The sequence below is a fragment of the Bos javanicus genome, chromosome 9 (genome assembly GCF_032452875.1).
Source record: "Bos javanicus breed banteng chromosome 9, ARS-OSU_banteng_1.0, whole genome shotgun sequence".
Taxonomy (NCBI): Eukaryota; Metazoa; Chordata; class Mammalia; order Artiodactyla; family Bovidae; genus Bos; species Bos javanicus.
In genome coordinates, this window is record NC_083876.1 from 102,474,703 (window position 1) to 102,500,464 (window position 25,762).

General features: G+C 64.4%; 2 protein-coding genes across 7 annotated transcripts in view; one reads left to right on the top strand and one right to left on the bottom strand.

The window, feature by feature from the left end:
• FRMD1 (FERM domain containing 1) overlaps window positions 1-22,231 on the bottom strand; it is a 28,546-nt gene extending 6,315 nt beyond the window's left edge. For 2 of the 5 annotated variants that reach the window (XR_009738649.1, XR_009738648.1), the window contains exons 1-10: window positions 9,486-13,003; window positions 8,902-9,254; window positions 4,005-4,095; window positions 3,463-3,542; window positions 3,109-3,185; window positions 2,144-2,330; window positions 1,531-1,686; window positions 1,219-1,284; window positions 1,054-1,122; window positions 286-460 (exon numbers count right to left, since the gene is read on the bottom strand). Coding sequence is in view for 3 of the 5 variants with exons in the window: in XM_061428581.1 (XP_061284565.1) it covers window positions 286-460; window positions 1,054-1,122; window positions 1,219-1,284; window positions 1,531-1,686; window positions 2,144-2,330; window positions 3,109-3,185; window positions 3,463-3,542; window positions 4,005-4,095; window positions 8,902-8,970 (970 nt within the window). In the remaining 2 variants the exon portion in view is untranslated. Of the gene's footprint in view, window positions 1-285; window positions 461-1,053; window positions 1,123-1,218; window positions 1,285-1,530; window positions 1,687-2,143; window positions 2,331-3,108; window positions 3,186-3,462; window positions 3,543-4,004; window positions 4,096-8,901; window positions 9,255-9,485; window positions 13,004-21,756 lie in introns of those variants that run through there. The other 3 variants (XM_061428581.1, XM_061428580.1, XM_061428582.1) reach the window with 3 other exon arrangements.
• Window positions 19,154-24,367, top strand: LOC133254318 (E3 ubiquitin-protein ligase synoviolin-like). 2 transcript variants are annotated; one of them, XR_009738650.1, is made up of 4 exons: window positions 19,154-19,831; window positions 20,311-21,209; window positions 22,223-22,371; window positions 22,888-24,367. XR_009738650.1 is itself a non-coding variant. In XM_061428584.1 (4 exons), the coding sequence occupies exons 1-3, from the start codon at window positions 20,328-20,330 to the stop codon at window positions 22,318-22,320; spliced, it is 636 nt and encodes a 211-aa protein (XP_061284568.1). In that variant the 5' UTR covers window positions 20,101-20,327; the 3' UTR covers window positions 22,321-22,371; window positions 22,888-24,367. The 2 variants fall into 2 exon arrangements, 1 of the variants encoding a protein (XP_061284568.1); XM_061428584.1 differs by lacking the exon at window positions 19,154-19,831 and having other exon boundaries at window positions 20,101-20,594; window positions 20,939-21,209.
• Window positions 24,368-25,762: the final 1,395 nt, after the last annotated feature.

A 25,762-nucleotide genomic window follows, 5' to 3' on the forward strand; every position in this document is an offset into this window, starting at 1 on the left:
GGGAGGGGCAGCGGCCGTGAGAACAGCGCGGGAAGCCCTGGGGTCCAGCCCGCCGCCAGGCCCTGCGAGCCAAGGCCTCCCCGGAGGTGTGGTGGCGGGGAGGGAGGTGCCACCCGAGAGCAGGGCCCCCGTGTCCGCCGTCACCGCCCGCAACCCAGGCGGAAGCTGTCACCCGGCCTCGTCGTCTCTGCCCCAGGGCTCTCGCGTCTCAGCCTGAGCGCACGCACAGGCGCACCGCGCATGCTCGCGCGCAGGGCCTGCGGGCGGGGCGGGGATGGCACCCACCTTCCGCCTCCTCGAGCAGCTGCAGCTGCTGGCGCGCGTGCTGCAGGCCCAGGTGCAGCTGGTGGCTGGTACGGAGCAGGCGCAGCAGGTGGCGGGAGCGCCAGGCGCAGCCCGTGTGGTACACAAGCCTCCGGGCCGCGGGCTGCCCGTGTGGCCAGAGCTCGAACCTCTTGCCCTGAGCAGAGAGGAGTCCGGGCTGTGACTTCACGAGGAAACCAGGCGGCGGCATCGCCAGGCCTGGTGCTGGGAGGCTCCCTCCCAGTCTCTGTGTCGCTCTCCGTTTTCGCCTGGAGCAGGGTGGGGGGCTGAGAGCAGCTGTAGCGTGAGGCCATTTGCTCTGGGCTGGGGGAGTCTGCACCCCTGGGCCCACGGCATGTGGGGCGCCTGAGGCCTGAGAAGGAGCCGATGGCCCGCCCGCCCCCAGTGCCCACCCTCCGCCCCCGCCGGGTGCAGGCCCAGCCGTGAGGTCTAGAAGTGGAACCCGTGGTACAGGGTTTCCATGGCCCCTTGCTGACTCCTTTATTGTCCCCACCCAGGAGGCAGAAGTTCTCCTGGTGACAAGAACCGGGCAGCTGGCCCCTCAGGAGGGCGCTTCCAGGGCGGATGCTGTCTACAAGGCCTGACCACCCCCCGCCCCCGACGCAGACCTCAGGCTGGGCCTGCACTCGTGGCTGATGACGTGCCCGGTCAATGCCCTTTAGGACAAGCGTCTGCCAGGCTCCCCTGGGGGCAGAGGCCCACCCCTAACCTTAACTCTCGGACACGCACCAGAAAGGCCAGCTTCTCAACATGGGGCCAGGGGAAGTCGTAGAGCAGTTGCGGGGTGCGGTTCACCTCCTGCAAGACAGCAGAGTCGGCCGCGTCCACAGTCAGCCAGGGGAGGGGCAAGGCCAGCGCTTGGGGTGGGGCCGGGGGAGGGGCCCCTGCAGTCACCTGGAAGACCTGCAGCCCTCTGAGCGTCAGGCCCAGGACGACGGTGGGTCGGTCCTCCTTCTTATCCTAAAGGTACACAGATGTCAGTGAGGTCGAGGCCCGCGGACCTCCCCACAGATCCTCACTGGTGGATCGGGGAGTCTGCGGGCTGAGTTGGGGTCCCCAGGCCTCCTCCCGCTTCCCCTCTGGCCTTGGGTCATGGTCCTGGGATGGCTGTGGGGACACTGCCCCTCCTCCCCCGTCCTGGTGGGCCCCGGTGGCTCGGCCTGTCCTGGCCCTGGGGAGGCGTGCCCCCCCCCATCCGGCAGGGACCTTGTAGAGCCTGAAGAAGTGCACGGGGACGTCCTCCAGCCGGCAAGCCTCCCGGATGAAGCGCAGCTCGGCCTCCCGGGGGCTCAGGCCGCGCTGCTCGCGGTGCAGGGCCGGTGCGTGTCTGAGGACATAGGCGCTGCCCCTCTTGGCGATGAGCTGTGGGGAGACCGCAGCCTGGTCCAGCCTGCGCCCGCCCCTCTCCGATGAACCGCCTTGGCCCCGGGTGGACTCTGCCCCCCTGGACTCCTCCCGCTCCCCGCCCCCACCCCGCCCCCCGTGGATACCCCGCCCCCAGTGGATACCCTCACCTACGTGGACTCCACCCCCAGCCCCCCCCCGGTGGACTCCCCCCTCGCCCCTCGCCCCCGTGATCCTCCCACCCCCGCCTCTGTGGACGCTGCCCGCCCACCCCTGTGGACTCCCTGCCCCCCAGTGGACCCCGCCCCCCATGGGCTCCGCCCCGCTGTGGACGCCCCCAACCTCCCCCGCCCCCAGTGGACTCTCCCGCCTCCGTGAACTTTCCCCGGACCCGACCCCCACCCGCTCCCCTGCCCTTCACCCCCACTCCTCCCTCCCGTGGACCCCCGCCCCCGGGAGGGAGAGAGACCCTCACCCACTGCGGGAAGTAGGTCTGCGGCTGGAAGTAGCGGCCGGCGTGCGCTAACCGGCGGTGGTCGCCCAGGTCGGCCTGCAGCCCGTAGGCGGCCAGCAGGAAGTAGGCCTCCTCGCGGTGGGCGCACTGCGAGCGCAGCACGCGCTCCTTCAGCTGGAGGTAGTACAGGTGCCGGGCCGCGCGGTCCCTGCGGGCGGCGGGTGGGCTCAGGGGCCACCCCGGCGTCCCTCGACCTCCTGGACCCCGACCGGTCACCCCGGCCCTCGGGGCCTGGCGGCGGGGCAGGCACAGGTGGACGTGAGGCTCCTGAGACTCCGGGTGAGCAGGGCCCAGGGACCGGCCTGCAGATGGGTTTGCAGCCGCCACGCCCCAGGGTGGGCCCCTTTTCTCTGCTCACTCCTCGCACCGCCGGGGGCAGGGCACCCAGGGCCAAGTCCACTTCTAACACCACTGGTGTGACTGGCCCCATGGCACAGGCCGCCCTCCCTCCCCCCACCTGCCTGATCGCACCCTGAGACTCTTCCAGAACCTGGCACACCTGGGCAGGCTCGTGGGGGCCCAGCTCACACGCTGAGGGGTGGTTCCTGGACCCAGGCCCTGCTCACCCCCAGGCCTAGGCCCAGGTTCCAGGGCCCCTGTTACCCCACACAGGCTCCAGGGGGTTCTCTCAGGAACCCTGCCCAGGAGCTCAGGAGGAGCCTGCAGTGTGCCCACCCGGGGGGGCACCAGCAGGAGAGCAGCCCCCGACTTGTGCAGGAACCTCAGACCCTGCCCCACCCCCTGGGGAAAAGCCTAAGCCCAGGGCATAAAGACCTGTGCGCTTGAAATGCGCTCGTTTGTACCCTGGTCCTCACACGCATCTGATTGGAAACGCCGGCTGCCCCCCACCCTCCCCTCCAGCCTCAGCGGCCGCGGCCTGACAGCTCATCACCTTCCAGGACGGCATGAGAACAGCGAGCTCCTACCTGATAAGCCTTCCGTTTTCCACGTAGTACTGCACCCCGAGGAAGGCCACGAAGGGGGCGCCCGGCCTGCCACGGCCCTGGGGCTGGAAGCGTGGAGCGCAGGCCGCAGTGAGGCCTTGGGGTGGGGGCTGACCGCCGGCTGGAGCGCCGGACGGAGCCACCACCCCCACCCCTGCAGACCAGCCCGAGCCCACGTGCGTCCTGCGGGCTGCTCGTGGCTTTATGTCACGTTGGTAGAAGGGAAAGCAAGTGTCCAGAACAGTCGGGGCACTCGCCTGCACCCTCAGGGCTAACTCCATGCCACGACCCAGGGGACGGGCCACTCGAGGGCCAGCAGCCTGGGAGCTGACTTACTCCACATGTCTCTCTTTTCCAGTCCTTGGAGAAGTATTTGCTGAGCTTCTGCTCCAGATCCATGAAGACGTGCTCGTTGTCTACGAAGAGAGGCGGGGCCTGGGCAGAGCGTGCTGGGAGTGTGTGAGTGTGTGCGTGCACATGAGTGCCACCGTGAGTGTGCCTGTGTGCACCAGTGTGAGAATGTGTAAACACGTGTGAGTGTGTGCATGCGAGTATGTGCATGTAAGTATAATGCAAGTGTGTGAGTGGTGCATGGGTATGAATGTAGAAGCATGTAAGCGTGAGATGGTGTGCGTGAGTGTGATCGTGTGTGCATGTGAATACTTGAGTGTGTGTGTGACTATGTGTGCAAGTGTGCGTGTGACTGCCTGTGTGAGCACGTGTGTGCTCTGATGCAGTGAGGAGGAATCCCCCCATGCCCCTGGAGCACAGCACGGCGGGCACCAGGCAGAGGCCGGGGATCGTCTGCCCCGAGCGCCCGCCACCCCTGCCCTGGGAACGGGCCGGGGTCCCGGGGTCGCTGGGCGGTGCTTGCTTACTTCTGACCACGCTGAGGCCGAAGAAGTGGGCTTCCCTGATGCCGGTCTGGTCGCACACCTGCTGAAGGAGCTCACGCCCGGTGGCCTGCACCTGTGGGAGGGGCAGGAGGCCCTCAGGGCGCAGAGCAGGGCAGCCCCGGGAGGGCGGGGGTGCAAGGAGGGGCTCCACCGAGCAGAGCTGGTGCGCAGGGGCCTGGCTCAGGGGCTTCCCACCCAGCGGGGTCAGCGCTCAGGGTCCCCGGAGGCTCCCGGGCTGACAACCAGATGTCCCTGCATGCAGTGGGCCTCCTGTGAAAGACGGAGGGGGTGCCCAACCCCAGAGAGAGCCCGCCCCCTCCAGGGACGGAGGCTGGGTGCCCCCGACGCCTCCCGACCCCAGAGAGAGCCCGTCTCCTCCAGGGACGGAGGCTGGGTGCCCCCATGCCTCCTGACCCCAGAGAGAGCCCGTCCCCTCCAGGGACAGAGGCTGGGTGCCCCCGACACCTCCCGACCCCAGAGAGAGCCCGCCCCTTCCAGGGACGGAGGCTGGGTGCCCCCATGCTTCCTGACCCCAGAGAGAGCCTGTCCCCTCCAGGGACAGAGGCTGGGTGCCCCCACGCCTCCCCACCCTAAGCCAACGTCGCTAGGCCACTCCTGGGCACCCCTGAAAGGAGCCTCTGGTGCGGGGGGGTGGTCTGTGCCCCTCCCAGCTCCGCGCGGCCCGTCCTGGGTATGTGTCCACCCTGCACTGTCAGAACCTAAGTGGCCCTTCACCCGCGTGTGCCCAGAGGAGGGCGTGCGCTCGCTCGGTCTGCTTTCCGTTGTCCAAAAATCCTTCAGTCCAAAAACGCTTTAGTCCACCTAAAAAGCCCATTACACCAAACATCCCACAGGTTTAAATTTCCAGTGGTCTCACGAATGTCAGCGTTTTCCTGCTTTGTTGGTTGGACAGAGCTCAAGGCCTTGACTTCGGGGCACCCAGGTGCTGTCCCCGTGGCCAACATGTCTCCTGGGTGCCTCTGGGCCTCCGTCTGCGTTTCCCGGGCTGGTGGTTGGGCCCGACGGATGGAAGCTACCTTGTGGCGCTGAGTCTGTGCGTGGGAGGCTGGCTGTGGAGGCCGCAGGTCAGGGACCCGTTCACCCCAGGGCGGCCGTGGGGCTGGAGCGCAGTGGCCCTGCGTGCTGAGCGTGGGGCCTGGCCCGGGGTGTCCGAGGATGCTGCTGCAGGCTTCCTGGGGAGGCCGTGGCTTCTGGGACGTCGGGAAGCTCTGTCATCGGGGCACCCACACCGTCTTCAGAGGGGCGTCCCGCCTCTTAGTGGTCAGTTCCTGGGGGGCTGGCCTTGCCACTGTCCATCTGACTTGTTGAGGGTCAGTCCCTCAGCCTGCCAGGATGGTGATTCACCATCTGGGTCTTCCCAGCCATTGTCTCCTGACGCTCGGTGTGAAGCCGCAGTGCAGGTAAACACGGGGTCCGCCCGTGCTCTCAGCCCGGCGTGCACGTGCCTGGAACTAAGCTGGCCCCAGGTTGCAGGCCCGGGCGGGGAGCCTGTGGGGCTCGCCACAGCCGAGCTCCGTGTCTGCATTGTCGGGCTCACCTTCCTTCTAGACATGCGTCCTCCAGGGAACCTGCCCCCGAGGGTCCCTGTGGAGCCAGGCTCACGTGGGCGGGGCCACACCTAGCACCTCCCTCCCCTCCTCCCCCAGGTCCTCCTGCTGCCCCCTCCCCACAGCCTGCAGCAGCTCTAAGGACACAGTGAACCCTTACTCCTTGGAAGGAAAGTTACGACCAACCTAGATAGCATATTCAAAAGCAGAGACGTTACTTTGCCAACAAAGGTCCGTCTAGTCAAGGCTATGGTTTTTCCAGTGGTCATGTATGGATGTAAGAGTTGGACTGTGAAGAAAGCTGAGCGCTGAAGAACTGATGCTTTTGAACTGTGGTGTTGGAGAAGACTCTTGAGAGTCTCTTGGCCTGCAAGGATATCTAACCAGTCCATCCTAAAGATCAGTCCTGGGTGTTCATTGGAAGGACTGATGCTAAAGCTGGAACTCCAATACTTTGGCCACCTCATGTGAAGAGTTGACTCATTGGAAAAGACTGATGCTGGGAGGGATTGCGGGCAGGAGGAGAAGGGGACGACGGAGGATGAGATGGCTGGATGGCATCACTGACTCGATGGACGTGAGTCTCAGTGAACTCTGGGAGTTGGTGATGGACAGGGAGGCCTGGCGTGCTGCGATTCATGGGGTCGCAAAGAGTTGGACACGACTGAGCAACAGAACACCACCAACACCAAAAACCCTTCCATGAAGACTCCCCTTCAGGGAGCAGCCAGCTCCCTAGACACGTCTCTGTGCCTCTAAAGTTGACTAAGACAGGCCGGGCCGGCGGGGGGAGCAGCGAGGAAAGAGAGACAGAGTCCATGGATGGGGCCCGAGCACCCGTGCCAGCTGAGCTCACGAGACAGACGCGTCCCTGTGGACAGTAGCTTCCTGTGCCCCCATCCCCCATGCCTCCTCCACCCCGCGTTCCCAGGAAGGAGGTACAGAAGCAGGAGCTTCCTCCTCACGGTCAGGGATGGCCATCAGAATCAATCCCTTCATTGGCCAGGTGAGGGCTGCCCCCTCCCTCCCCAGCAGCCCACCGCAGTGGGGCCCCGCCCCGCTTCCCGCCCCGCCCTGTGGGCAGGGGCAGCCAGGCCTGCACCAGCCAGCTCGCACACAGGCTCCGGGACAGGGCTGGGCTCCCAGCTGGGCTCCCAGTTCCCCCCAACCCTGGGCCTCAGTTTCCCCATCTGGGAAGTCACACCAGTGCTGGGGAGGGCCCCTGGGCTGCGTGTCGGGAGGGCGAAGAGAGCGGGCAGAGCCCGACACAGCAGGGCTCAGGTCAGTGCGGAGGGGGCTGCCCTGGGCCGGACGGTGAAGAGAGGACGGGTCAGAGGGGCCTGCAGCTCAGACCCCCGGGAGAGCGGCCGCCCCGAGGGCCACACGGGGCGCAGAAGAACCTGAAGGCAGCATCCAGGGCGAGTGGGAGACCCCGTCCCATGGCAGCCACAACAAGGTCCCGGCTGGAACCGCCCGCCCATCACTGACCCCCTAGCCGCTGAGCGCCGGAGGCCCCGGGGCGGCTCTGAGTCTGCCACGGCCACCTGCCCAGCGTGCCCCAGCTCAGACCAGTGTGCTCAGACCAGGCCCCACGCGCCCCGCACGCCAGCCGCTGCCCTGTCAGGGCGCGGTCTCCGGTCCCTCCTGTGTTCCAGGAGCCCCTTCCAGGGATGGCGGAGCGAGCAGGGTCCCACCTGCGTGCCCGGTGCTGGCCGCCCGCAGGGCTCCGAGGCCGCCTGCGGAGGGTCCCTGGGGCAGGCGGTGGGGAGGTGAGCTTGGTCCCCAGGGCTGTGCCGGTCCTCACAGACGACTCGTGACCCAGCATCGGCGCACATCACCCCTGCCACGGGGACAGACAGCGGCTTCTCGGCCTGAGACCGCGGGGCCGTCTGCTGGGAGCCCGTGGGCTGCTCGCTGCCTCAGAGCCTCCGCCCGGGGCCCGCGCCCGCTGTGCCCCCGTGCCTGCTGAGCGTTCATAAGTGGCAGTGCACACGGCTCCTGAGAGGACGGCCTGAGCCGTGAGAGCCCCAGGACACCGTCCGATGGAGCCCTGCCCCACGCCCCCGGCTCAGCACACAGGGGCTGCCCTTCGCAGGGAAGGCGGGGGCTCCAGGGTCCGAGCCTCGTGTCCACGGGAGGCCCGCACGGTGGGCATCGCTGAGGAGGGCGAGACTATGCGGAGGCGGGGCTGGGGGGGGCTTCGTGTGAGAGCCCCTCCCTGAAGACTCGGGATGAGACTTCGGGGGAAGCCTGGCCACTAGGGACGCCGGGAGTGGACAGTGAAGGCTGGAGGGAGGAAGGACCCGGGCCCTGTGACGGCACCTGTTCTGAGAGTCAGGAAGCTCTGGGGTCTGGGGAGGACACCTGCTGTGTAAACGCGACTTCCCCCCTTCTTGGGAGGACTGACCGCGGTCTCCTCCCCCAGGCAGGACCTCACGGTCACTCACAGACAGGGCGGGAGGGGCCTGACTCTCATCGCCCAGGTCTCAGCCTGGTCCCCTGACCAGCTGTAGCGCTTATTCCAGGCCTATGACCCAGCTGCCTGCAGTCCACCCCCAGCCCCTCCAGGTCCCGGGATGAGGCTTCAGAAGGGATGGGACCCTCGGAACAAAATGAGCCCACTGGACGCTGGACACTGGGCACTGCAGGGGCACCAGGCAGGACGCTGGGCACCACAGAGGCAGACAGCAGGACGTGGGCACCGCAGGGGGAGAGGGCAGGACGCGGGCACCGCAGGGGGAGAGGGCAGGACGCGGGCACCGCAGGGGGAGAGGGCAGGACGCGGGCACCGCAGGGGGAGAGGGCAGGACGTGGGCACCGCAGGGGGAGAGGGCAGGATGCGAGTACCGCAGGGGGAGAGGGCAGGACGCGGGCACCGCAGGGGGAGAGGGCAGGACGCGGGCACCGCAGGGGGAGAGGGCAGCTCTCAGCCCCAGGACACAGCCTGACACGGGCTCCAGGCTGTGTTCCGCCTCAGCCATAGCCAGGGGCTGCAGAGCGAGAGGGACACACGCCCCATGAAGGTGGCCGGAGCCAGAGTCCATTTCTCCAGGGTGTGGGGCGGCCAGTGGTATAGGTCAAACCCATGCTGTCCCCAGGTAGAGCCCTGCCCTGCTCCCCTCCACGCTCACCCTCATGGCCCCCCATCCCCAGGCCCTGCTCCCCTCCACGCTCACCCCCATGGCCCCCCATCCCTAGGCCCTGCTCCCCTCCACGCTCACCCCCGGCCCCTGCTGACCCCAGGCTGTGCTCCCCTCCACGCTCACCCTCACGGCCCCCCGTCCCCAGGCCCTGCTCCCCTCCACGCTCACCCCCACAGCCAGCCGCAGCTGCTCCCGCATGGGCAGCAGCACCAAGACGTCCCGGAGCTCTGCTGTCATCCTTCTGGGTGCACGCGGTTCTCGGGACCAGCGTCCTCCGTCTGTTTCTGTGGGGAGGACTCGTCAGGGCCGGGAAGCGGTGGCAGCCGGCGTGCCCCCAGAGGGACGGGGCTGCGTGTCCCCACGCACGGGGCCCTCTTCTGCCGTATGGCTGCAGGCAGGGCGCCGCACCCAGACTCACCCAGCTGCCAGCTTCCGGGGATGAGCGCCCTGTGAGCTTCTGGCTGGGAAAACACCGGCAATGGGGCCAGGCCAAGGTCCAGGCTCCTAAGTAGCTGCGATGCCTGGAATGCAAATAAACACAGAGGCTAGCTCCACCCTGCTCCCGCTGACCCCTCTCCCCGGCGGACCACCTCCTCCTCCAGGTCGAGGACTGGGCATGGCCCCATCGTGGCCGCAAGGCCCCCGACGTGGACCGCAGACCCAGGGCCACCGCGGGGAAGCCTGGAGGAGCTGGAGGGGCATCCCGGGGGCAGGTGCCCCAGGTCTCCATGGTTCCCCGCCTGCCCTCACACCTGGAGGGAGGTGAACCCAGAGGTAGCCAGGCCAGTCCCCAGACAAGGTCTCCCCGAAGACCGCCCTGGCCTTCAGGCTGGGATCACTGTCCCGTGCCGGCCAGAGGCCCTGAAGAGTGGAGCTCCTGACCTCTCAGCTGCTGGGAGCGCAGGGAACGGGCGGGCCCACAGGTGGGTTCTGCCCCCGCCGCCGGCCAGCAAGCTGAGTGTCTGACCCCGGGTGAGCCTGGGGGCCCTGAGCTGCCCCTCTGAGTGGGGCTGGGAGAGGCTTCCAGGCCACAGACAGGAGGCCCCGGAGGGTGGCTGGCCGTTCTGGGGAACTTGGTTCCCTCTGTCCTTACGTCCCGCCCCCCAGGGCTTGGAAGGCGTGGGCCGTGGGCGGGGAGATGCAAAGGCCTGGGCTCTGTCTGCCCCTCGCTGCCCACCCTGCCCCCGCCCACTGTGGGGGTCAAGGGAATCTGAACAGCCTGCTGCCCTGCCTTTTGTCTCCAGGGTCAATGCAGCCCTGCTCTCCTCCAAGATGTGTGTCCCTTTAACCTGCAACTTAAGGATGTCTCAGATGGCTGGAGAGCCGGAAAGCAGACGCTGCCCCCCGACCCTGCACATTCGCCTGGGTGCCCGACTCACCGCCCGTGATGCCCTGTGAGCCACAGATGGTCCTGCCATGCGGAAGAACAGACACGGGCACGGCCCCGTTCCACGAGTGTCCGAGCGGCGGCAGCCACGCACCCGGACACACACGCACGGGAACCCGCGGGGGTGCAGGCAGGGGCGCAGAAGCGGGGCTTCCTCCAGCGAAGGCGCCAGGAACGGACGGCAGCCCCCACCGGGCAGCTAACGAGCACAGCACAGGGGCTCTGCCCCGGGTTCTGGATCCTGGTCCGTGTCCTCTACGACGAGATGGGCTTGCCAAGAGTGTTTCAGAAATAAAGCTTCCAAAACACAGGCCCATGAAGTACAGGTTTCACAAAACGACTCAGGAAAACCATTCAGCAGTAAGTAGGAGCAAAGGGCTGGTTTGTGGACAGATGTCAAAAAATCACGCCAACCGGAGAACACGATTTACACGAGTCCGCGACACGTGCACGAGGCCACAGCAGAGGCAGAGAGCAGGTCGGTGCTGCCTGGCTGGAGGCGGCCGCAGGCGGGGACGGGCCGCGGTCAGATGCGGGGGCACGGCACTCCATTGTTCATTTGAATGTATTTTTAACATGTAAATCATACCTCAATCACGCCATTAAAATACGCTATAAAATGGTAGAAAACCACAAAAAGTCCTTCCACAGGTGCACAGAATACAATGCCATCGTCTGCCAGGAAAGCCGCTTCTAGCAGGCGTGTGTGCCTGTGTGTGCCCTGCGTGTGCGAGTGTGACAGAGTGAGCGTCTGTGTGCCCTGATGTGTGCCTGAGAGCGTGCGTGTGTGCACTGTGAGCGCAAGTGTGACTGTGTGTGCAAGCCCTGTGAGTGTGAGTGTGTGTGCAAGCCCTGTGAGTGTGACAGTGTGTGTGCCGTGCGTGAGCGTGCCTGAAGCGTGTGTGTGCGTGCCCTGTGTCTGCGAGTGTGACAGTGTGTGTGTGAGACGAGTCAGCGCCGCCTGTGGCCAGCGCCTCACCTGCCCCTCAGGGAGCCGGTTCTGATGGTCGCAACGGCTTGCTTTATGGACAAGGAACCTGAGTCCGGAGGAGGAGCTGCTGGCTGAGAGGCCGTGACAGCCCCGCCCGCCCCCACCCCCCAGCCCAGCCCAGCCACGTGCACTTTGCCCCCCCGAGGGTCACCTGCCTGACCCACCCCGTGTCCAGTGAGCAGCCGGGTCCAGCCCCTGCTGCTTCTTAAGCTGCTACTTTTATTCCCACTTTTCCTGGAGGGGCAGTTGGCCAGAGGCAATGTGGCTTGCTGACTGTATCCGTGGGGAGCCTGAGGCAGAGAGGCCCCTGCTCCAGTGCCTCTGAGACCCCCACTGCAGACCTCGCTGGACTCAGGGACGTGCGCCAGCTCTCACCGCATGTCCAGGGCGGCTCTGAATTCCAAGCGGCAGACTCAGCCTGATGGGAAGCACAGGGGTCTCACTGCCATCGGATGCGGGGCGTGCAGAGTGCTGGGGCCTCCCCGATGTATCCCTGCTGGGAACTGAGGACCCCCAGCAGCCCCGACCTGGTGATGAGACACGGGCGGGATGCCCCGAGGGTGCCCAGGACTGTCTGCATTTGCAGCTGAGGAGAAGAGGAGAGCCGGCCGGAGGGAGGGAAGGGCAGGGACAGGGCGCTCTCCCCGCTGCCCGCGCGCCCGTATGCCTCCGGACCTCAGTGAGAACCCAGTGCCCCGGCGGGGGTGAGGGCAGAGCACCTGCCGTCCACTCGCTCGGCGCACAAGCCGCCTCTTGTTCTGCTGACCTCCGGCCCAGGCGCCACCGCGGGCCCTGCGGGGAGGAACGCGCTGGAATTCCTCACGTCTCAGCATCAGCGCTACTCACTGGGGGGCCGCTCCCCACCCCTGCAGGTGGAGGCGAGCCTTGGGCTCACCCCGCCACCCTTGCAGGGCACATCACAGGGCACCTCTGGGCGCAACTCTCAGGCTGAGATCCAGGGACACCACGGTGACAGGCATGGGCCCGGGGGACCCACGGAGCCAGAGACCCCATGACAGTGTACACGCTAGGGCGAGGGCCATGTCCATCACAGCAGCAGGGATGGCCCTGGACACGCCAGGGACGGCTGCCCACGACACGCCAGGGGCCTCTGCCCATGACACGCCAGGGGCCGCTGCCCACGACATGCCAGGGGCTGCTGCCCAAGACACCCAATGCTCTGCCACCCCAGTAACCCGCCCGGGCCCGCAGCTCCTCCGGGTCCCACCAGCCCTGTCCGGGAGCAGCCGCGAGCGAAGGGACCTGGGCCCAGGTGGACCCACTCCTGGACCCGCCCTGACTGGGCTGGGTGACGGAGCTGGGTCGAGGGCCCGTGGTGGGGGCACGTGCCTTTTCCAGTCCACACAGCTCTCAGGAACGGGGGCCTGGAACCGAGGGCAGAGCAAACAGAGGGGCACAGGGTCAGCGGGGGCAGAGGTGACCTGAGAGGCAGCGCCCGGGTCAGAGCGTAGCTTTCCTGGCTGAGGGGGCAGGGCCCTAACAGGCGGGGCCCCTGAGGTCGGGTAGAGCTCACCCCACCAAGGGCCTGGGCCCACGTCTGGGATAGAGCCCCTGGGCGTGACCACTGCCCCCTGCTGCCCCCTCCCCACGGCCCCCCGCCCAGCCCCCCACCACTCAGCCTGGCAGTGCCGCTTCCAGAATGCGGTCCTGGGGACCTGTCGGTCCTGGCCCCTCCCACGTCCTGGCCGCTGTCCCCTGAGCAGCACTTGCACACCCACCCCCACTTCCCGTCTCCCAGTTTCGCAGGAGCACGGCAGGCAGGGACCGGGGTAGGGGGGCGCTGACGGGGGAAACAGGGTGGAGACCCCAAGCTCCACCCCCGAGGCTGAGAAAGGGGCGCAGGGGGCGGGGGGGCCAGGCGGCAGGGGGTCCCCGAGGCTCTCAGTTACTTCCCACCCATGTCAGCCCGACCCCCAAGGCTGAGAAAGGGGAGCTGGGGGTGCGGGGGCCAAGGCGGCAGGGGGCACACCGGGTGTGCTCAGGCCTGCGACCACTCCAGTCACCAGCCCCCATCACCCTCACCAGCCCCGTGAGGATGGCGGAGGACCCCTGGGATTGACCCCCGGGGCAATGCAGCCCGGGAGCAGGGAGGTGCCGAAAGGACATGAGTCAGCGGTCGTCACCGAGCGGTGGCCGGGCCCACCCGGGGCTCCAGCTGCCCTTCAGCTGGGATAGCAGATTCTTAGAATTCCCTCTGGGAGCCTCCTCTCTGCTGACCCGGCCAGGACCGTGAACCTAGGATTTACAGCCGCGATGACCCCACCCTCCCCACCCAGAGAAAAGGCCAGCTGTGTGCAGAGGGCAGTTTGCCCAACCGCACGGAGCCGGAGCCGGGGGCGAGGGGCTTTGGGGGCAGGTCAGCCAGGCCCGTGGTCTGCGGGCGTCTGGCACACCCTCCGCTGCGGAAGCACGTGCCTTCTCCCGCGTTTAGCGAGGGTTAGCGGTAGTGTTATTGCTCAGTCGTGTCCGACTCTTTGCAACCCCACAGACTGTAGCCCGCCAGACTCCTGTCCATGGGATTCTCCAGGCAAGAATACCGGAGTGGGTTGCCATTCCCTTCTCCAGGGATCTTCCTGACCCAGGGACGGAAACCGGGTCTCTTGCATTAAAAGCAGATTCTTTACCGTCTGAGCTACAGGGAAGGTCAGCGAAGATTAGCAAAGGCTTAGAGCTTCGAGTAGCGAGTTATTCAAACAGACGGCCGTGAGGCACCTGTGTCTGCCGGCTGGGCGCCTCTCTCCAGCTTGAGGCGCCGCCCAGCTCTCCAGAGTAAGCCCCTGCCCCCACTGGGGCCCCCTGCCCTCAGCATAGAGTGCCCTGGGTTTTGGCAAAAGGCTACCAGGTGCCAGGGCCTCACGCTGGGGCCTTGTCTGGTCTCAGAGGCTGCACTGGGCACGGAGCTGGCGCTTGGCCGCTGGTTCAAAGCCAGACTGGCCGCCGGCAGCGAGAGAGTGGGGAGGGGTCCCTGGGTCCCCGAGGCCCCACAGGTCCTGGCCTAAGTGACCCGGTGGGTGTGGGGCAGAGGGGGAGGTGGGGAGGGGCGTGTCGTTTACTCTGTGCAGGGTGAACTGAAAGCAGACGGGCGTAGCATGATTTTTTGCTGGTTCTGAGCCCTCTGCACGCTGGAGGGCACTTCTCAGCAGTGCCCGGCAGGCGCGGCCCCTGCTCTCGGGTCCTGTGAGGCCGGGGGAGTCCCGCGTGGGCTGAGCAGAACCAAGGGCAGACCCGGCCACAGTGGGCCTGCTCATCTGAAAGCAGGATTCTGCCCTGAAACCGGTGCGAGGGTCTCGGCGAAGAAGGAAATTCTCGGGACACGTGGTGCCTGCTGGGGAGGAGATACGAGCCGCCCCACGCCTGGCGGGTCCTTCCTTCATTCTCTCAGGAGGCCTCTTGCGGAGCCCGCAGGGCCATCCATTGCTGGAAAACAAGACGAGCCCTTCCACCTGGGCACCCCGCCCTCCACCCAGGACAGCAGCCTTGGGGGTGGCCTGGGCGCCCCGCCCCTCCCGCGCCCCCCACCTGGGTGCCCCGCCCCTCCTGCGGCCACCCCTCCCCCCTGGCCTGGGCACCCCGTCCCTCCTGCCCTCGGCTCAGGACAGCAGCCTCAGGGCTCGCCTGGGGTCTTTCTCCCACCCCAAGTCCAGAGGGCAGCAAATGCTCAGGGCTTCACCTTCAGGCCATGCTCCCCTCACACCTCCCGGTCCACAGCCCCCTCACCTCCAGTGTGGACTTCGGGGGGGCTCCCAGATCCTCATCTCTCAGCTCCCCCCACCCCAGGACCCTCAACACCTCAGCCCTGAGTTCTTGCAGAAATGACTCTAGCCGAGAAAGGCTCCCACCTCCCACCAAAGAGAAGCGGGGTCCTTGGCCTTCGAGCCCCTCCGAGGGCCATCCCTGTCTGTTCTCTGCCCCTGAACCTCTGCGTGTGTGCCCCCAGGACTCAAGGTCAAGGCCGTCTGGTCGTTTCCCGTGTCCCTTTCTTCCGGCTGAAGAGAAGCCCTGTCAAAGGCGGTGGACCAACGCGCTGGGCGTTGCACTTATGCCCCGAGGAGTACGTCACTGTAGACCCTGACCAGGATCCTTCCGAGTTTACGGTTTCTCGACTTTTACAAGGTGCCTCGGATTTCCTGGACTGACCCACGGTTTCCACTTGCTCGAAGTCACAGCAGGACACGAGAGACACGAATCACACGGACTCAGAGCCGCTTCGCAGACCCTCCATTCGTTGACCGCACGCACTGGGAGCAGAGACCACGGAGTCATCTGGACCCGCCCTTGCGAGGAGCCTCTCGGAACGGCCACCCGGGTGGACGCTCTTCCCGCGCTTTCTGCTTCTGCCCCAGGGAAGCCGAGTTCTGGTGCGGGCGGACCCCACAGACGGGCCCCTCTGTGGGCGGGTGGCGTGAAACGAGGCTGCCGTCCCTGCGCCGTGTGCGGTGACCCCAGGGCCCCTCGTTCCGCGTGGGACCCTCGACACATCAGGTTGCCCCCCACTTGCTGGCAGGGACCTCCAGCGAGCTAGGTGACTTGTCCCCACTGGCCGGTGTGCCCGGAGGATGTGCCTGGACCCCATGGGGCAGGTCTGATTCTGTATGGAGCCCCAGGGGGGATTGGGGGGGCAGCATCCCTGGGGGAAGGTGGGGGGGTCCCCAGGATGGGGAGGGGAGGGGAGTGGCTGTTGCCTTCAAGGTTCCCAGGCTTCCTGGAGGAACCCTGCCAGGCCTTCCAAAGCCCTGAAATAGACCCTGTAACACGTCCTTCCTTCCTGCCTTCCTCTATCAGTGATGGTGCTGCCGGGGACGGGGGCCCCCGATGTGCTGAGGGCGTGTGCTGCCCCTGAGCCCTCTGCCCACACGGTGGACACCGGGGCTTCTATCCTGACATGCTCGTTCCAGAGCGAATCTGAGGGTCAGCCCAGGACACAGAGGCCCCCAGGCAGGGGAGGGCTCAGGGCCCAAGCTCCACGGAGCAGGAACCTCACCCCCACAGCGGGCTGACTCCTGGGGAAGCAGAGGTTTCCTACACTGGGGGACCCAAAGGCCTGCATGCCGCATGCTGTAGCTTCAGTCGTGTCCAGCTCTTTGTGACCCCGTGGACTGCAGCCCGCCAGGCTCCTCTGTCCGTGGGATTCTCCAGGCAGGAATCCTGGAGTGGGTTGCTATGCCCTCTCCCAAAGGGTCTCCATTACCATTTATTTTGCATCTACCACGAGGACCTGCAAGGTTATGGGAGGGGCCCCCTCCCTTGAGTCCCAGCCTGGCCCTGCCTGGCGACCTCCAGGGCTGGGCCAGCCTGTCAGTCATAGCCCTTGGAAGAACACCGTTTATTCCATGATCCAGGTCACGCACATGCGTGTGGGCTGTCAGGGAGTGTGAGGCTTCCAGCGGGCCCCCGTGGTGGAGGGCGTGACTGCTGGCTGACCACCGGTTGGACCCAGACCGTACATGCCCCTGTCTTCGGAACGCAGCCTCTGCCCACCGTTCGCGCACCGGGGACCATGTTAGGGAGGTGGCCTTGCAGCAACTCCGCAGGGCTGAGACGGCCAGGAGGTGACCTCGACGGAGCCCTTTACGGCCTCTGTGTGGACCTGAGCTCGTGGGCTGCGGGCCGGTCCCGCCTGCTGCTGCCCACGGCGAGCGCGGCATCTGAGTCCCCCGCTTATCAAGTGAGCCTGCCGTCCGGGACTCTCCGAGCCCTCCGTGTACTGAGCCGGCCCAAGTCTCACCCAGCAAACTCCCGAGACTGCGAACCAACCAAGCAAAGCGTGGTCAGTGGTGGAGAGCGCGCTCCCCTCATCACTGTTCCCGATCTGTGGGCGTCCGCTGGGGCAGCGGGAACCTCATCAGGGCCCAGTCACAAACGTTAGCTGGCCGCCCCGCGACCCCAGGGCCCAGAACCCTGCAGGGGCCGACAGGGCTCAGGACCACGCCTGGCCGCGTGGCCGCGTGGCCCCTGTGTGTCCTCCCGGCAGGCCCACATGCCCGGCGCGGGGTGCTGCTGTGACGGGATTCTCAGATGTCGCGATCAGCTGGTCTTAGCTAAAGCCGATGACCCTCCACGGCGCGGGTGGGCTGCCCCCTAGGAGGTGAAGGCCGGGAAAGACCAGGCCCCTGGAGGGAGAGGACGCCCCTCCCCAGACGGCCTCCGACTTGGGCTGCAGCGCCGGCCGCCCGCCCCGTGGGGTCCAGACCTGCCAGCCCCACGGTCACGTGGGCCAGCTCGAGGTGCGTCTGTCTGTCTGTCTGTCTCTGTCTCTCCCGTTGGTTCTCTCTCCAGAGCACCCTGCCTACCGCCCACCTGCTGCACACCTCCTGTGTGCACCTGGGACACTCCTTGCTCCCTGGTGATGCCGGGAACAGCGCGGGGCGGGGGCCCTGCCCTCCTTCCTCCTGGGTCCAGAGCCCGCCTGGTCCAGGGAGCAGACCCCTCCCTCCTTCCCTCGCAGGCTTCCTCCCGCTCTCTCCCTGCACCAGCCCGCGCTCCCCACACAGCCCTCGCTGACTCAGCTCCCGCAGCCCCGGCCTGTGCCCCCAGCTCCCCACTCAGGTCACCAGAGCGGCTGCTCCCCGACACCCCTCCCTTCTCACCGCACCCCGGACGTCTGAGAACGGATGAGGAGTCACTTCCAGGCAAACCCTCCTAACGCCCCCTGCCCCCCCGGGGCCTCTAACCCTGACCGTGTCTCCATCACCTCACCTTCCCTCTCTCCTGCCCAGCCCCTCCTCATCCAGAATTCTACCGAGACCCCCACCTCGGGGACCCCACCTCTCTCTGCACCTCCCCCAGCACCGTCCCCTTGGCCTGGGACACGCTCCCTCCGGCAGCAGCCCTTCCCACGGTCCACTGGCCTCTCCCAGCCGGTCACCCTGGCCCGACCCTGTGCCTCGCAGACACTGGGGCTCGATTGTGTCCCAGACTTTGTGTCTCCCGTGTCCCAGGGGCGGGTCTCCTGGCTAGCGCCCCACACTCCCTGCACAGGTCCGTGCCCCACTGTTTCAGTGGGCCTGGGCCCAGCTGCTTGGTGGACACGTGTGAGGCCCAAGGGGCCATGTCACTCTCTGGGGGGCGGAAAACAAGCTGTACTGTCACCAACCACCCATGGCTTCCTTCACCAGAGCGGCGTCCGCTCACCCCATTCCTGGCACAAGGCGTGCACCCCGGGAGATTCCCTCAAAGAAAGGACCGACTGGCAACAACCACTGTGCTGTTCACCTGCCCCGGACCGTTCCTGGCGGCTGGGTCTGGAGGGGGCTGCCTCCAGTGGGTCTTGGCGGAGGCCTCGGAGGACAAGGAGGAAGCAGCCGGGGGCAGGGTCCCCTGGGGCAGGGTGTGGCGCCGTGGGGGCGGGCCTGGGGGCGCGCGTCCTTGCAGAGGCTTGGCCTCCCTCCCGTGTGTGCCTCGCGGTGTCAGTTACTGTCTCGGTCCTGCTCTCCGTGTCCCGACAGCTGGGCCTGGGGGGCCAGTGCCTATGGGCACCCTGCAAACCTCTGCTCCTTCCCCCTCCTTACGTTATTGAGTGAAATAACCCCAAGAACAGCCCCCTTGGTGATGCCACCGCCCGCAAGGCCAGTCCAGAGGGGACGTGGTCGTGGCCACCGCGTGTCCATCTAAGGGCTCTTGGCGGGTGCAGCTGGGGGCTGGGGTGCTCCATGGCAGGGCAGTGAGCAGGACCACCGGCCGCTTCCGGGTCGTGCAGCGACCACAGGGTTGCGGTCCCTGCAGCGCTGGACCAGGCGCTGGGCACCCGGCTGTCCTCCCGGTCGTCCACGCGTCTGTGTTGTGACGGCCACGGTCGCCCTCCCGCTTGCTCACTGAGCTGATTCACCGAACAACCCCCCTCCCCCCCTGCCCCGGGCCGCCCAGGGCCTCCCAGCAGGAGACCAGGAGGGCGGGGACCGCAGGGCAGCGGTGCCTTGGCCCCGGGTGCAGGACAGGGGAAGGGGCGGAGCCCAGGGCGGAGGGAGGGGAGGGGGCGGAGCCTAGAGGGGAGGGACAGTGGAGGGGGCGGAGCCCGGGGGGAGGGACGGGGAGAGGGCCGAGCCCAGGGGGAAGGGGGCGGAGCCCAGGGGGGAGGAACGGAGAGGGGGGTGGCCGAGCCCAGGGTGGAGGGAAGGGGGGCGGAGCCCAGGGCGGAAGGACGGGGGGGCGGAGCCCAGGGGGAGGAGGCGGGGCCCAGGGGGGAGGGACGTGGGGGGGTGCATAGTCCAGTGGGGAAGGACGGGAGGGGACTGAGCCCAGGGGGAAGGGGGCGGAGCCCAGGGGGAGGGACGAGGGAGAGCCCGGACCCAAGGGTGCAGGGAAATGCGAGGCTCCCAGAGTCAGAGATGTCCCCACCTGCCGCCCACCCTCTGGCCCAGGCTGCTGCTCAGGTCTAAGGATGGGGGGAGGGGAGGATCAGGTGACCTCGACCCTCTCCTGAGTGACACCGGCCCTGGGACAACAGGTGTCATCTGAGAACGTCCCAGCCCCAGGTCCTGCCTGTGAGACCAGAGACTCGACCACTCCCTCATAATCCAGCCACGTTGCACACCGGTCACAGGTCCTGTCAAGTACAAAGTGCCCAGTCGGTGTGCCAAGGACACGCCACACTTGGAGGAAGCCAGCGACTCTGGGGAGGCCAGTTCTTGTACTTTTCCAAGCCAACCACCTTCCTGAAAATACCGAGGCCTGAAACAGACGGGGCAGGAGTACAGGAGCAGGTCTGCCAGGCCCGAGCACAGGGTCAGCCCTCTGCTGGGGGAGGCGGGGGGGCGGGCCGCCAGACAGCCCCAGCCACGCCCACTACGACACACAAGCATCCCCTGGGGGTCAGGTGGCCGAAGCCTGGGGGACACAGGCCTGCCCCTTGTCCGCACGGCCGGTGCTCAGCCCACCCTTGTTGAAAGCAGAATGGCACAGAAAGGTCTGGCGGACTTAGGCTCCTAGGCAGTTACTGCTTCGAGAAGAAAGGCCCTTCTGGGAGGAGGGCAGGGTGCCATCAGCAGTCCTTGTGGGGCAGACCAGTCCTGGCTACCCTGGGGCTGGGGTCAGGTGGCAGGTGACCAGGCCCTGCCCTTGGAAGCAGCCGGCAAGCTGCCACCCGCCTCATCCTGCTGCAAAGCACAGTGAGGTCCCAGGGGCCCGTCTTGGGGGCCAAGGGTCTCCTGAAGGTTAGGCTCACCTCTCTCATCCCCTGAAGGGAATGGTGCCAGACCGATGTCCAGGAGGGTGAGCACGGATGACAGCTGCTCTCGGAGGAACCGCATAAGGCTCCGCCAGCACCTGCTGCCCCCAGCCCCACTGGCACCCGGCCCAACCCAGGGCCAGGAATGGGGGCAACAGAACGCCAACCCCAAGGCCCCCGCTCTGCCTAACCACACCCAGGTCAGCGGGCAGCCGGGGCTTCTGTGTCCTGTGTCACCAGGATCCTGGGTGCGGGAAAACCCTTGGAAGTCCAGGAGGAAGGAGCCAGACCCGGCCATGGTAAGCGGGGGCGACTCGGGGAGCCTCCTCTTGTCAACAAGCAGCTGGCCCCCACAGCCAGCCCCCACCCCCAGGTGAGACCAAGCCCCCAGCATGGGTGGGGCCTTCATGTGGGTGCCCTCCACCCAGCTACCTCTGGGGGGACAGGCTGGGCACGCCCCTCCCCCTCCCGCCTGCCCCTCCCACGCCAGGATTGGGTGGGTGGGTGTGGGGTACACTTTGTCTCCAGGCACATTTTAATGGAGGTGGGGGGGGCAAGGTTCCACAGAAACGGGGGTACAGGACCATTTCAGGGCCCAGCTCCCTGCTGACAGTGTCCTAGAAAAGCCCTCTCTGTTTTCAAGGAGACCTGGCAGGTGGAAGCAGGGACTGTGGCCCACAGACCCCAGACCACCTCCTGTACCCCTGCGCTCACCTCAGCCCCCAGGCCACAGAGCCTGCCAGCCCCCCGCCGCCTCCCGGGACCTGAAGGAGAAACGGGCTCTGGACAGCCAGGGGAGCCCCGAAGCCCCCTGCTTGGCGACTTGCTGCCTGAGCCATTCTGTAGTCTTGCTCACTGCCCGCACCCAGCCCCCATGCACAACCTCCAAGACCACCCGACCTCCTGGCCTGCAGGTACCCCGCACCCCGCGTTTCCTTCTGCATGCTTCTGGGGGCAACAAGAGACAGGAAACTCTGCCTAGAACCTGGGTGCCCCTTCTGCAGGACGATCTCTGCCCTTTCAGAGTCTAGCCCTCAGGAGCAGGCTCCGAAAACCCGCATTTCAGGCCACCCCTGGATGGAGGGTGGGGGCCGGGGTACTGGGGACGGAGCAGAGGCTGGGCTGAGAGGAGACAACAGGGGAGTGGAGGTCGGGGAGCCGGGGCGGGGGCCGGGGGCTCCTCCCGAAGGACCACAGGGCAGGTGGCGCCTAGCCGCCTCTACATCAGAGCCGGACCGACGTGGTCCATACAGCAGAGCCAGACCAACCCGGCCCCTACAGCAAGCCCGGCCCGACCCCGTCTCCACAGCAGAGCCGGCCCAATCCGCCTCTACAGCAGGCCCCGGGGCGGTCCCGAGGCTTCGGCTCTGGACCCAGCTAGTCGCAGCGGAGACGACAGCCATCGGCCAGATCCAGGCCAGGGCGCAGGAAGGGGCGCCTCTCGCTCCCTGGCACGCTCACCTGCAGGAATGGGAGTCCGGGTCCAGGCAGGGCTCACGGGTCCGGGTCGGGGTCTGGGTGGGGGTCAGGGTCCGGGTCCGGGTCCGGGTCGGGGTCAGGGTCTGGGTCCGGGTCCGGGTCCGGGTCCGGGTCGGGGTCAGGGTCCGGGTCCGGGTCCGGGTCGGGGTCAGGGTCTGGGTCCGGGTCCGGGTCCGGATCTGGGTCCGGCTCGGGGGGCCGAGGGTCAGGGCGGGAGTCCAGGTCCGGGTCCTGGCGGCAGCGTGAACTTGGCCGCCGCTGGGTTGAAGTCAGGGTGGAACCCGCGGGGGACAGCGGCGGTTGGGGGCAACCCTGGGGGAGGGGCCTGGGCTCGGGAGGGGCAGGCGCCCCGGCCCCGCCCGCCTTCTCCTCCGCAGGCCCCGCCCTCGCCGGCCCACTCCGCCCACCTTCCTGAGGTTGCCCAGTCCGCTTTGTTGCCCTTTCCCAGGGTTGCAGCTGCACGGGGTCGGAGGTCTTTGGTGCCCCTCTCCCGGGGTCACACGGGCCCAGGCCCACCGGGGGGCCCAGTGGAAAGGTCCCGCCTGACCTCGGCTGGTACTGGAGGCGCAGCGGAGACCGCGGAGGCGCGCGGAGGAGGTCCGGGAAGCCTGGCTCCCTCGGGGGGACGCTCGAGGCGGGGTGCCACCGCCCGGCGATGCGCGCGGCTCCGTGCTCTGGGCACCGCTCTGGGGCCCGCAGGAAGGTGGCGGGGGAGGGGGGGGGTCGTGATCCGGAGAGAAGCGGGTGAGGGCCCTGCGAGTGTGCACCCCGAAGCCCAGCGTCACCAGGTCCCAGCCTCGCTTCTCTACACAGCTCGTGTGGGCTTCTAGTATTTCAGTTACTTACTCTCATTTTGACGGAGTCCCCCGGTTAGAGTGTAAGCTCCATCAGGTAGCGGGTATTTCTGTTTGCTGTTGAAACTCGAAAACCTGGAGGAGTGGCTGGCACCCCATGGCTGTTTGTTTGTTCAGCCTCAGGGCCACAGGAAGACCGCCCACTGGGGTGAAGATTTCGGCTTCCCTGGGACTCTGCCCGTGCTCACTTCAGATCTGGGTTATGTATGTCACAGATTCATTTGCAGTGTGATTTTTGCTGTTGTTGTTGTTTGTCTAGGCTTCAACAGTATGTGAATGGAGAACTTTCAGATGTTCAAGCTGGATTTAGAAAAGGCAGAGGAACCAGAGATCAAATTGCCAATGTCCGTTGAATCACAGTAAGAAAATGCAATAAAAACATCTATTTTTGCTTCATGGACTACACTAAAGCCTTTGACTGTGTGGATCACAACAAACTGGAAAATTCTGAAAGAGATGGGAATACCAGACCACCTTACCTGCCTCCTGAGAAATCTGTGTGCAGGTCAAGAAGCAACAGTTAGAACTGGACATGAAACAACAGACTGGTTCCAAATAGGAAAAGGAGGACGTCAAGGCTGTACATTGTCACTTTGCTTATTTAACTTCTATGCAGAGTACATCATGAGAAATGCCTGACTGGATGAAGCACAAGCTGGAATCAAGATTGCTGGGAGAAATATCAATAACCTCAGATATGCAGATGACACCACCCTTATGGCAGAAAGCTAAGAGGAACTACAGAGCCTCTTGAAGAAAGTGAAAGAGGAGAGTGAAAAATCTGGCTTAAAACTCAGCATTCAGAAAACTAAGATCATGCAATCTGGTCCCATCACTTCATGGCAAATAGATGGGGAAACAATGGAAACAGTGACAGACTTATTTTGGGGGGCTCCAGAATCACTGCTGATGGTGACTGCAGCCATGAAATTCAAAAACGCTTGCTCCATGAAAGAAAAGCTATGACCAACTTAGCATATTAAAAAGCAGAGACATTACTTTGCCAACAAAGTCCATCTAGTCAAAGCTGTGGTTTTCCCAATAGTCATGTATGGAGGTGAGAGTTGGATTATAAAGAAAGCTGAGCGCTAAAGAATTGATGCTTTTGAACTGTGATGTTGGAGAAGACTCTTGAGAGTCCCTTGGACTGCAAGTGGATCCAACCAGTCCATGCTAAAGGAAATCAGTCCTGAATATTCATTGGAAGGACTGATGCTGAAGCTGAAACTTCCATACTTTGGCCACCTGATGGGAAGAACTGACTCATTCTAAAAGACCCTAATGCTGGGAAAGATTGAAGGCTGGAGGAGAAGGGGACAACAGAGGATGAGATGGTTGAATGGCATCACCAACTCAATGGACATGAGTTTGAGCAAGCTCCGGGAATTGGTGATGGACAGGGAGGCCTGGCTTGCTGCAGTCCATGGGGTCGCAAAGAGTTGGACACGACTGAGCGACTGAACTGAATTGAACTACTCCCCCACCAAGCCCCAACTCTACCATGAGAGCCTGCTGGCTGAGGACAAGCTGTTTTTTCACGATGCTGGTTTTCTGCTGCATATTCAGTAGTGTGCTTAATTCTGCAAGGCAAGGACCAGCCTTCCCATTTTACAGAGGAGGACTCTGAGGCCAAAGCAGATCAACACTCTGGGAGGTGGCACCACTCAGCAAAGAGGAAGCAGGCTTTTCCACAGCCAGAAACCTGTTGAATAAATTGATTAGCAAATCATTATAAATTATTCCCTTACATTTATTTAACTTTAATATCTTTCAAAACAGTGTGTGTGTATGTTCACGCACACGTACTCAGTTCTTTGTGACCCCATGGACTGCAGCCCGCCAGGCTCCTCTGTCCATGGAATTTTCTAGGCAAGAATACTGCAGTGGGTTGCCATTGTCTTCTCCAGGGGATCTTCCCAACTCAGGGATCGAACCCACGTCTCCTGCATCTCCTACACTGACAGGCAGATTCTTTACCACTGAGCCACCAGGGAAGCCCCTTCAAAACAGCCTTACCTCTCATGCAATTGGCCAAAGTGAAAATTGGCAGAGAAGGTATTATGCCATGGCTAAGCATAGAGATTCTGACTTTTGGGGTCCAAACTCTGTCTTTGTCACTTTCGTGCTATGTGATCTGAGGCTACTTAATCTCTCTTTGCCTAAAATGGGGGTAATAATAGAACTTAAGGAGGAGTTTGAGGGTTAATTGAGTTAATATCTGTAAAACATTCAGAAATTGCCTGGCATGTAAGGGCCCCGTGAGATTTGGTCTCTCTGCTTTTTTCTGCCTGACACAGCAACATGCAACAGTGCAGACCATCGCAGAGAGACTGCTGTGTGCGAAATGGAGAAATGCAAATCAAAACCACTATGAGATACCATTTCACACCAGTCAAAATGGCTGCGATCCAAAAGTCTACAAATAATAAATGCTGGAGAGGGTGTGGAGAAAAGGGAACCCTCTTACACTGTTGGTGGGAATGCAAACTAGTACAGCCACTATGGAGAACAGTGTGGAGATTCCTTAAAAAACTGGAAATAGAACTGCCTTATGATCCAGCAATCCCACTGCTGGGCATACACACTGAGGAAACCAGAAGGGAAAGAGACACATGTACCCCAATGTTCATCGCAGCACTGTTTATAATAGCCAGGACATGGAAGCAACCTAGATGTCCATCAGCAGATGAATGGATAAGAAAGCTGTGGTACATATACACAATGGAGTATTACTCAGCCATTAAGAAGGATACATTTGAATCAGTTCTAATGAGGTGGATGAAACTGGAGCCTATTATACAGAGTGAAGTAAGCCAGAAAGAAAAACACCAATACAGTATACTAACACATACATGTGGAATTTAGAAAGATGGTAATGATAACCCTGTATACGAGACAGCAAAAGAGACACTGATGTATAGAACAGGCTTATGGACTCTGTGGGAGAGGGAGAGGGTGGGGAGATTTGGGAGAATGGCATTGAAACATGTGAAATGTCATGTATGAAACGAGATGCCAGTCCAGGTTTAATGCACGATGCTGGATGCTTGGGGCTGGTGCACTGGGACGACCCAGAGGGATGGTATGGGGAGGGAGGAGGGAGGAGGGTTCAGGATGGGGAACACATGAGAAAT

Excerpts from the sequence above, each read along its gene's own strand:
- LOC133254318 (XM_061428584.1), top strand. The coding sequence starts at position 20,328 with ATGTCCAGGAGGGTGAGCACGGATGACAGCTGCTCTCGGAGGAACCGC. Across the intron at positions 20,595-20,938 it reads AGGAGCCAGACCCGGCCATG|GAGACCTGGCAGGTGGAAGC; the intron begins GTAAGCGGGGGC and ends TCTGTTTTCAAG. Across the intron at positions 21,210-22,222 it reads CCCGACCTCCTGGCCTGCAG|GGTTGCAGCTGCACGGGGTC; the intron begins GTACCCCGCACC and ends GCCCTTTCCCAG.